Below are 11403 nucleotides of genomic sequence, written 5' to 3'. Positions count from 1 at the left end.
TAAAAGCTCCTACAGAAAGTTCCTACATGAGCTGGTTCTGAATTCACTGCCTGATGACTGAGACGCTGTTTTATGAGAGTTTAGAGAACTTCAAGATGGTAAATAAAGTGTCTGTATCTGTGTTGTCGTCATGGCGACGCCTGGTTCTCATCACCACCACTGTAAAGACGTCTGAACCGTTTTGCTCCAAACCCTCTGGATCTCTCTGATTACACCTCACACACTGAGTTATGTATTAAAGTAAGTGGAATTCCTCTTTCTGGCGGTGAAGGCGAGGCGAGGCGAGGCCGGGACTTGTCTGATGTGAACTCTGAGGGGCTGAAGACGGTCAGGGTCCCGTCGGCCTGCTGTGTTTTGCCTTAAAGCAGGTCGGCGGGTTCTGTACCGACGCACTGGGCGGTTTTACGGCCGCCTGTAAGCGCCGTGTGATTTCTCAGTGAAATAAACGTAGACGCTGTGGTCAGTCAGACTGCCGAGGAGCTCCACCCTGCAGTGACCTCACGGGTCTTGACTGATCAAGCTGTTTTTAAAGGACTCGTGCCAGAAAACTGAACTTTCCTCTGTTTAAATAAAGGAGTTTGACCTGTAAACATTGTTTAAAATGTGCTCTTCACTCTGCAGCTCATTTACACACACCGGTCAGACAGAGCAGTCTGACCACCTCACTGTCCACCTTATCAGCTCCACTTACTGTATAGCTGCACTCTGTAGTTCTACAGTTACAGACTGTAGTCCATCTGTTTCTCTGATACTCTGTTACCCTGTTCTTCAGTGGTCAGGACCCCCATGGACCCTCACAGAGCAGGTACTGTTTGGGTGGTGGATCATTCTCAGCACTGCAGTAACACTGACGTGGTGGTGGTGTGTTAGTGTGTGTTGTGCTGGTGCGAGTGGATCAGACTCAGCAGTGCTGCTGGAGTTTTTAAACACTGTGTCCACTCACTGTCCACTCTATTAGACACCCCTACCTTGTCGGTCCACCTTGTAGAGGTAAAGTCAGAGACAGCAGCTCATCTGCTGCTGCACAGTTTGTGTTGGTCATCCTCTAGTCCTTCATCAATGGACGCTCAGTCATGGCAGTCGTGGGCTGGAGGAACCAGCCTCGTGACCGGAAGGTCGCCGGTTCGATCCCCAGAGCTGACGGTACATGACTGAGGTGTCCTTGAGCAAGACACCTAACCCCCAACTGCTCCCCGGGTGTAGATAGGGCTGCCCACCGCTCCGGGTAAGTGTACTCACTAGTGTGTATGTGGTGTTTCACTTCATGGACGGGTCAAATGCAGAGGTGAAATTGTGGGAGTAATAAGGGTCACTTAATAAATGTATTAGCTGACCTTAATAAATGTATTAACTCACTTCAAATGATCCCTAATCAATAATTAATTATATCTCTCTGTTTGGAGGGTCATGTAGCTCCAGCACTTCACCCACCCCTCTTATCTCAACAAGAACCGGGACACCCAACACCTAGACGAGAACACACAGGGCCCAAGCGGCGGAGTGAGAAAGGACGAGGCGACTGGAGTCCAGCTTTACTCGGATTTCTTTAATTACAGTGCTTTTCTGTCAAAACGAAAGGCAAGATCAGTTTACATTAAAAAACATTCATGTTAATAAGTCACACTAGAAGACGAACCTTGCTAGGAGAACCGTACTCATACGTACGCGAGCGCTCAGTGTCTATGAAACAGGCTGACGAGGACAGTAGAGACCAGCGGACTCGTCCCGCTGGCGTGGGCTCACATTTTACAACAGTCAAACTCGATGAGCACGGACCTTCTATTCATCGCAGACCAGCCGAGTCTCAGAACAGTACGCCCGTCCGCTACGGAGCTCCCACCAGAACCCCTCCGCAGAACCGCAAAGGCACCAGGAGATCAAACATCACCGCATTCAAAAATATAGATACACGAAGCTCATACGCGCTAATATTGCTGTACCATGCGCTTCAGAGCAGCCAGCACTGCTTACACAGAGACAAACAGACGCATGCAGGGGGGCTGGTTCTCCACACCAAGGGAACGCTCCAGGGTTCTCCACCTGATCCCTACGGAACCGGCACAGTCACGGCTATCGGAGGAGTTTCCAGTTTCCAGCGGCTTTTTATCGTTCCTAAGCGAATGATGGAGATCAAAGACGAGCAGAAGTTTAAGGGAAGCTTCACCATCGAACAGCAGATGAAGGGTTTTGATATGTAAATTAGTTTCTCTTTAATGCTACACGTTCTCTTATTAAAGAACTGAACTGCTCTCCACTAGAGGGCAGCACAGAGCCTGCGTCTTACGGTTTGGTCAAGCTTTCTAACCGTTTGTTTTTATTATTATTATTTATTTTGATTATTACCTACATGTGGTGGGACGGTGTGGTGGGCAACACCTCTGGCTTGTACTTTGTATACTGCGGTTCAATCCCCCAGCAGGGCAAGCACCCTACACTATACCAATAAGCGTCCTTGGGCAAGACTCCTAACACCACCTTCGCCTACCTGGGTAAATTGATCTAATTGCAAGTCACTCTGGATAAGAGCATCTGCCAAATGCAGTAAACGTAAATTATTATTATTTGTGTTTCAGTAAACACAGAAAACATTTCACAGAGACGGAGTTAGTTAAGAGTTTAGTCGACTCAAAAACACGACCAGGAGACTTTACACTGGTAAAAAATCGTCCAGTAAATTAGTTTTAACAAGCCAGTTTGCTTCCCTGTGATGTTATACATGAGAACCACAGATGTCTGAATTCTGTTCTCCACCAGGGGGCAGCCCAGACTCCTCCTCTTACGACGTGACTAGGCTTTCTCATTCGTATCGTTGCTATAAAAATCCTAATAATGATAATTTCACAGGAAAAACGCTCAAAAAAACAAATCACGGTCACCTGAAATACACAAGCAGACGACTTTAGACGAGAGATGAGTCACAAAAGCGTAAAGTCCAGTAATTTAGAAGTTTAACGAGCCAGTTTGCTTCCCTGTATTGTTATACACTCTCGCGTTTGAGGACCATGAGACGTCTGAGCTCTTCTCCCCAGCAGGGGGCAGCGCAGAGCTGCGTCTTACGTTAGTCCAGTAAAGGCAGCAGAACGAGTCCTGCAGCCGTCTGAATAGTACAGAGCTCAGCTACAGCGCAGAGGACGAGTCGCCCATTAACGTCTTACACTCAATTCATCAGACGTGCTCTCAGATCCCATCCTGCTAAGGCGAGGCGAGGCGGGACGCAGCTGAGGAAACTGACGATCGGCACTCGTCTGTCTGTCCAACAGACTTCAGACTGGCTGCCTTTCTCTGTGAAATCCTCAGCCAAGCTCTAGATCAGGGATTAATCTCGTCCAATGAAACTCCTGTGAAGGCTGACCGCGGCCAGGCTGAAGGACAGTGGAGCGTTCCCGGCGTGATCTACAGGCATGCTGCTGCTCTTAGCGGTGCTCTGACTCACACATGCACTCAGAAAACACGAAGCACAGCAATGTCATTAAACAGGTCCATACAGTTTAGGCTTAGGCTTAATCTGGAGCAGAGACACGGGGCTTTAGAGCTGGTCCTGGTCCTGCTCTGACGCACCTGATTTAGAGGCGAGAGAATGGGAGAAAGGCAGACGCTCCAGGAGGAGGCAGGAGGAGGACACGCCTGCTAGGGCTGCTCGATGTTTGGGCGGTTGGTCGTGACGCTGGCGACGCTGCGGCGAGGAGGCGAATGGCTAACACTTCACTAGAGCTGCATAAGAGTGACAGAACAGCACTGTGAACACGTTATAGAGGACGTGACGTGCGGTTATTGACCGGTTTTGTTCAGTTATAACAGTGTAATAACTGTCAGTGGCGTAATGTTGAATGTCAAGCTGAATGTGGTCTAATTAGCCGTTATATTACTTGCCCCAACGTCTCACGACAGCATATAACACCCGCCATGACATGTTTACATAGCAGCGTTGAGGTAAAAAGCACAGTCCTCATCAGTCACTTCCAGAAGACTTCCTCTGGCCGTTCTGATGAATCAGGGACATTATTTTGGTCAAAATAACGCAGGCTGGTCACATCACGTCAACTTGTCAGTCTATGTCGCATTATAACCTCCACGTGCTGTTCTGTCCATGTTGTGCAGCCTTCAATGTAAACGAAGCCCCTGCTGAACTGAACCGAAGCCCTGGACCTGTGAGCACTTCTACACTGACCTGTTCTTGTTAAGAAGGCAAAGCATGATTTAACCTGAGACACTAAGACTGACCCACCGACCCCCCCGACCCCCCACCCACCCAAAGCAAAAAGAAGAAGCCGTTAAAGCGACAGAACTGAGACGAATGCAGCCGATCAGCCCAGACGAAGCTCAGCTTAAAGCCTCGGGTTCAGAACCTTTTAATGGGAATCCTGAAACACTATTTACTGCAGGAGAACGTTCAGGCGCTACAACATCTGCGCTTTATTGCGTTTATAACCTTAGAAAAATAAACGTATTCCTCTGGAAGTTCATGCAGCTCCGATATCTGCACCAGATCCGCGCGTGAAACCTGAACTATGCCCATATTTACAGATAACGGCGTCCTAAAACCCACGTAAGCAAGTGGAACAGGGATTTGAGCGAATTACCGAACAGCGTCACGTGCTCCGACAGTTCAGGCATGCGGTTAGCATCGTGCTGATTGGTGGGGTGCAAGCGTTTCGCTGCTCATCACCCGCGGCAGCCTCGCAGCTGATCCACCACCTCCGTCGAAAGGGAGGAAACCGGGCGAATTTGGGAACTACCGCTTTCATCCACGCCGGGAGGCTCAGCTCAGTTCCCTGTGGATGGAACTTCACTGCAGTAACAGCACGGAAAGAACGGCTCCATCAGGAACGCCGTCCCGCCGCGCATGCTAACGATCCAGCAGGCGCCGAGGACGCTGTGCGCCGTCAGCGGCGCCGATACTGACTGAACCTTTCTAGTGAAGCTAGGCCATGCTGAGTGAGTGTGTGTAGCAATGGTTAGTGGTTCTAAGCAGAACCCCTAAACGTTCTAGGTAGTGTGTGCGCCCGCTGTCTGGACTTGTTGAGTTTATCTTGAGACCGACGAAACCTCTTTGTACAGTACGTTTAACGTTTAACTCGCGATGTGCAGACAGCGACCCAGAGACGAAAGCTATTGGAAGTGACCCCCCCCCCCCCAAAAAAGCCCATAACCCTACGATTCACCTACCTCTGACTCGAATGATTAAATAAAACACGGAAGAGGAAGAAAAGGAAAGGCTGATTATAACAACAACAATAATAATAACAATATATATATTGCATAAGAGTGCTCCAAAAGCTGCCTCACAACAAAAACATAACTATTTACATTAAATACGAGCGCGAGGGGCTCTGACTTTACTGTAACCAGGTATGAGCGGGAGAGCAGCTTCCAGCACTTTTCCTCTTAAACAGAAAAACAGGGTAACACGAGGTTCCGCCAGATGAGAAGTAAAGCCTGTGTTGGAGGATGTGGCCTAAAAGGAAAGAGGGGGATAAACCCAGAAGAGGAAGAAGAGGAGGAGGAGGAGGAGGAGATGGAGGAGGAGTGTGATGGCAAGGCGGAGATCATTTCTGGTTTTTGAGCTGGTTGGAGAGCCAGTCCAGTCCCTCGTACAGGCCGTCCCCGGAGGTGGCGCAGGTGGCCTGGATGTACCAGTTCCTGTGGCGGAGGGAGTGCAGCCCCAGCTTGTCCGTGATCTCCGCGGCGTTCATGGCGTTCGGCAGATCCTGGGAGACAACAGGGAGCGTCAGAGTTCGCCTCCTCACTGTAAACGTTCTCAACATTCTGGTTCCTCAGCGTTTAAAAGTATCGGTACCTGTTTGTTGGCGAACACCAGCAGCACAGCTTCCCTCAGCTCGTCCTCCGCCAGCATCCTCATCAGTTCCTCCCGCGCTTCGTTCACTCGCTCTCTGTCGTTACTGTCCACCACGAAGATCAGACCTGACCACACACATACACACACACACACACACCACCAAGACAAGACCATTAATACACTCGCATGGTAAACAGGGCAGGACAAGAGCGTCCAAACAAGCATTTACTGACCATCAGATCAAATAACGTCCAGTTCGGTCAGATTTCACCACCATTTACTGACCATCAGATCAAATAAAGTCCAGTTCGGTCAGATTTCACCACCATTTACTGAACATCAGATCAAATAACGTCCAGTTCGGTCAGATTTCACCACCATTTACTGACCATCAGATCAAATAACGTCCAGTTCGGTCAGATTTCACCACCATTTACTGACCATCAGATCAAATAACGTCCAGTTCGGTCAGATTTCACCACCATTTACTGACCATCAGATCAAATAACGTCCAGTTCGGTCAGATTTCACCACCATTTACTGACCATCAGATCAAATAACGTCCAGTTCGGTCAGATTTCACCACCATTTACTGACCATCAGATCAAATAAAGTCCAGTTCGGTCAGATTTCACCACCATTTACTGACCATCAGATCAAATAAAGTCCAGTTCGGTCAGATTTCACCACCATTTACTGAACATCAGATCAAATAAAGTCCAGTTCGGTCAGATTTCACCACCATTTACTGAACATCAGATCAAATAAAGTCCAGTTCGGTCAGATTTCACCACCATTTACTGAACATCAGATCAAATAAAGTCCAGTTCGGTCAGATTTCACCACCATTTACTGAACATCAGATCAAATAAAGTCCAGTTCGGTCAGATTTCACCACCATTTACTGAACATCAGATCAAATAAAGTCCAGTTCGGTCAGATTTCACCACCATTTACTGAACATCAGATCAAATAAAGTCCAGTTCGGTCAGATTTCACCACCATTTACTGAACATCAGATCAAATAAAGTCCAGTTCGGTCAGATTTCACCACCATTTACTGAACATCAGATCAAATAAAGTCCAGTTCGGTCAGATTTCACCACCATTTACTGAACATCAGATCAAATAAAGTCCAGTTCGGTCAGATTTCACCACCATTTACTGAACATCAGATCAAATAAAGTCCAGTTCGGTCAGATTTCACCACCATTTACTGAACATCAGATCAAATAAAGTCCAGTTCGGTCAGATTTCACCACCATTTACTGAACATCAGATCAAATAAAGTCCAGTTCGGTCAGATTTCACCACCATTTACTGAACATCAGATCAAATAAAGTCCAGTTCGGTCAGATTTCACCACCATTTACTGAACATCAGATCAAATAAAGTCCAGTTCGGTCAGATTTCACCAACATTTACTGTCAGTTTCCTCTTTTTAGATCACGTCATGTGGAATAACTTCCCTCTGACTCACTTTCTTCTCTGACTGCTGTTTCTCTCCTCGTCCCTCCCCTGTGTGGCGTCACTCACTCGAGTAGCGTCATGTGATATTTACAGCGCATGTAATTGGTCTGTGAGGCTCCCGGGCACTAAAGCTACCGTAAAGGCTAGAAAAGTATTCTCCATAGTTTATCGGTTACAGGTCCAGGTCCGCATAGGACAGCGCCTGGGTCCAGACTCAAACCGCGGTCCGCCTGTTAGTGACCTCTGCTCTGCATTTCGTTAATTAACAGCAAAAATCAAAGCACTAGCAGCACTAAAACTACGAGGCTGAAGTCAGCGTCTTGTTAGAATTCCTCCGTTCCACCTTAAATGGTGCAGCAGTTACATTCTGGTGCTGAAGACACCAGCAGGAAGAGATGATACAAGGTCAGTTCAGGGTCATCTTTATACTTCAGCATGATCTCATTACACCCGGTATCAGTTTACTACCTCTTCCAAAACCGGCTGTTCTCCAGCTGAAAGACGGGAGCTGATAAGGCCAGGATAGTAACGTTATCTGGAAAAAACTTACCGTTAACATCTGCCCGTTAACCTAAAAGACTGGCTGCCTTTCTCTGTGTGAATTTCAGGCCAAGTGATCTACTGAGGCTTTCAGTGGCCTCAATATGGCTTCAGTTACCATAGTAGTGATGGTAAAACGCTGAGAGCAGTGGTTCTGAATTTCCAGACGGGCTTTACAGAAGAACGTTTTCCAGGTCCAAGATGTAAAGATATTTTACATGTATGTATCAGTTATCAATACAGACCCAGAATTCCACACAGGCGCATCTTTACTTTAATTAATGTTTAATATTACAAATGAAAATCAAAACCATCCCACGTCGACGTGAGCCGGGTTCTTCCTCGGAACCTACCAGAGTAAAATGTCTTCGCTCTTTAACAACAAGCACACGATGCATTAAACTCACGGGAAAACCCAGTTTTCCATGGTAGGGACCGTTTCATGACCATCACAGATCAAACCCAAATCTTTTCCGTCTTTTCCGTATTTTTCAGGTGTTCAATAATCCCAGCAGGACGAGGTGAAGATGGAAGAACTCTTACCCTGCGTGTTCTGGAAATAATGACGCCACAGCGGTCGAATCTTGTCCTGGCCACCGACGTCCCACACGGTGAAGCTGATGTTCTTGTACTCTACGGTTTCAACGTTGAAGCCTGAAACACAGCAAACGCAGGCGATCGGTTAAATTATCAGACTTGATTTACTGGATCTGGATCTGCACCGATGTCCACTGCCCTACATAGGTGAGCACCCCACACCGCACAGGAGCCCTCGGGCAAGACTCCCAACACCAGAGCCGGTTTATGAAGCCGCTTCCTATTTCCCTCGTTATATCAAAAACAGGACTGCTAACCAGCGGAGGGCGCCCACGAGGGAGTCCTGAATGAACGGGGGTGTAAATGGAGCTCAACGGCTACAAACGAAGTTAAACAGTTTCTAAAAACTTGTGCGGAGCGCTCCTTTAATTTTAGACAGTAGAAGGATGGACTTCGCTAAAAAAAAGCAAAGAAATCTCGCCTGTTTATTTTTCCTACAGTAAACGGGTTCTGGGCAGCAGGAGGCGGGGCTTTACTGCTAGAGCCTGATTGACGGGCGAGCGGAGCAGCTCATTGGCTGTTCGCACTCACTGACGTCATGAAGGCGCCGTTTATACCTCGAGTTTAAAAGCTCTTAACTATAACTGCGGACTGAGAACCGCCGACACAAAGAATAAAGTGGGAAGGTTGAGAACGGATCTAAAGATCAAAACTTCCCAGATCATAAACGTTTGCAGCAAATGTCTGAAATTTCAAATCCAATTTCTCTGTTCTTGCTGAATTTAACCTCTTCAGCTCTTCGGGACCAGCGGTGGCTCCAAACCACTCTTGGTCCTGTTCTTCATAACGTTCATACTCCATAAGCTCCATTCAGAAGCTGGGCGTCGTGTGAGGCTGTAGCTCTTCTCTCCAGTCTAATAGACGGTGACGTCATTTTAAACCCTTATAATAAAAGAAGCTGAACTCAGTTTGTTTTTCTACTGAAAGTCGAGCCGTTTTTCCCCAAATCTGGGCTCTAAACTATAAACAGACGGCGTCTCTTCAGCGATCTGCTCTGGAAACATCACTTTTAGAGTCAGAGATTTTTGGACTTTCAGCAGTAGATTGTGAGCGTGTAGTGATATGTGGAGATCATAAAACATGTTCTGGTCATCTGAGAAGCTTTTATAAGTAAGTATTTATTTCATGCAGTTACTGAATAATCGCCTTACGGTTTGGACTTTAAATTCACAAGGAACAGCCAGAACACCTGGAGCACAAGAGGTTAACACAGTTTAGACTGCTTTCTGGAAACAAGGCGGGGCGTAAATCCAGCAGCCGCCCCATTCCGGTCATTTAGACCCGAGATATGCTAAACACTGCGGACATCCCGCCTCCCCATGGAAGACTAATCCCATCCGAATAGGGCCGTAGGGAGGCAGGACCGCTCGGATCTCTGCAGACAGTGAGCTGGTAATCTCAGCGTAATGCTCATTCGTCAATAGTCCGATCGTCAGGGCGGCACCGAGAGGCGCCAACACATCAACACGCGTTCTTCCGAAGGGAGCCGGGCGGCTGGGCGACTCACCGATGGTCGGAATGGTGGTAACGATCTCTCCCAGCTTCAGCTTGTACAGGATGGTGGTCTTCCCGGCAGCGTCCAGGCCCACCATCAGGATCCTCATCTCCTTCTTCCCGAAGGCCTTGAACAGGTTGGCGAAGATGTTGCCCATGATTCACAGACGCAGGGAGCACGCCGAGCTGGGAACAGAAGGAGGAGCCGCGTTATTCCCCGGACCGGAGATCCTCAGCACTTGGCTCCACAGGCAAGGAGGAGCAGGTAAAGAGGAGCAGGTAAGGAGGAGCGGGTAAAGAAAAGCAGGTAAGGAGGAGCGGGTAAGGAGGAGCAGGTAAGGAGGAGCAGGTAAGGATGAGCAGGTAAGGAGGAGCGGGTAAAGAAAAGCAGGTAAGAAGGAGCTGGTAAAGAGGAGCAGGTAAGGAGGAGCGGGTAAGGAGGAGCGGGTAAGGAGGAGTGGGTAAGGAGGAGGTAAAGAGGAGCGGGTAAGGAGGAGCTGGGTAAGGAGGAGCTGGGTAAGGAGGAGCTGGGTAAGGAGGAGCGGGTAAGGAGGAGCTGGGTAAGGAGGAGCTGGGTAAGGAGGAGCTGGGTAAGGAGGAGCGGGTAAGGAGGAGCGGGTAAGGAGGAGCTGGGTAAGGAGGAGCTGGTTAAGGAGGAGCTGGGTAAGGAGGAGCTGGGTAAGGAGGAGCGGGTAAGGAGGAGCAGGTAAAGAGGAGCTGGTAAGGAGGAGCTGGTAAGGGTAAAAGGTATATGTAGGTTAAACTGCTTCAGATCAGTTCCACCTTAAACGCTGCAGCAGGTCCACTGTGGCACCTCAGACCCTCTAACAGACCCGCTGCGGTATTTATATACCTGGAGCGTTCCAATAAGGTGGAGCGGGGGGGTTCTGTCAGCGGCATTTAAGGTGGAGCGGGGGGGTTCTGTCAGCGGCATTTAAGGTGGAGCGGAGAGGTTCTGTCAGCGGTATTTAAGGTGGAGCGGAGAGGTTCTGTCAGCGGCATTTAAGGTGGAGCGGAGAGGTTCTGTCAGCGGCATTTAAGGTGGAGCGGAGAGGTTCTGTCAGCGGCATTTAAGGTGGAGCGGAGAGGTTCTGTCAGCGGCATTTAAGCTGGAGCGGGGAGGTTCTGTCAGCGGTATTTAAGGTGGAGCGGAGAGGTTCTGTCAGCGGTATTTAAGGTGGAGCGGGGAGGTTCTGTCAGCGGTATTTAAGGTGGAGCGGGGAGGTTCTGTCAGCGGTATTTAAGGTGGAGCGGGGGGGTTCTATCAGCGGCATTTAAGGTGGAGCGGAGAGGTTCTGTCAGCGGCATTTAAGGTGGAGCGGAGAGGTTCTGTCAGCGGTATTTAAGGTGGAGCCGAGAGGTTCTGTCAGTGGCATTTAAGGTGGAGCAGAGAGGTTCTGTCAGCGGTATTTAAGGTGGAGCAGAGAGTTATCGGCAGGTCTTTGTCAGCGGGTTAACAGCGGTATTTAAGGTGGAGCGGAGAGTTATCGGCGGGTCTTTGTCAG

General features: G+C 48.7%; 1 protein-coding gene across 1 annotated transcript in view; it reads right to left on the bottom strand.

The window, feature by feature from the left end:
- Positions 1 to 1525: 1525 nt before the first annotated feature.
- arf1 (ADP-ribosylation factor 1) overlaps positions 1526 to 11403 on the bottom strand; it is a 10788-nt gene continuing 910 nt past the window's right edge. The window contains exons 2-5 of the mRNA XM_037532526.1: positions 9912 to 10084; positions 8351 to 8461; positions 5798 to 5922; positions 1526 to 5708 (exon numbers count right to left, since the gene is read on the bottom strand). Coding sequence (XP_037388423.1) covers positions 5547 to 5708; positions 5798 to 5922; positions 8351 to 8461; positions 9912 to 10056 — 543 coding nt within the window. The 5' untranslated portion in view covers positions 10057 to 10084 and the 3' untranslated portion in view covers positions 1526 to 5546. The remainder of the gene's footprint in view (positions 5709 to 5797; positions 5923 to 8350; positions 8462 to 9911; positions 10085 to 11403) is intronic.

Source organism: Pygocentrus nattereri, chromosome 2, assembly GCF_015220715.1.
Source record: "Pygocentrus nattereri isolate fPygNat1 chromosome 2, fPygNat1.pri, whole genome shotgun sequence".
In the NCBI taxonomy this organism is placed as follows: domain Eukaryota; kingdom Metazoa; phylum Chordata; class Actinopteri; order Characiformes; family Serrasalmidae; genus Pygocentrus; species Pygocentrus nattereri.
The sequence above is the reverse complement of the archived record's forward strand: the minus strand, read 5'-3'. Positions and strand labels throughout refer to the sequence as shown.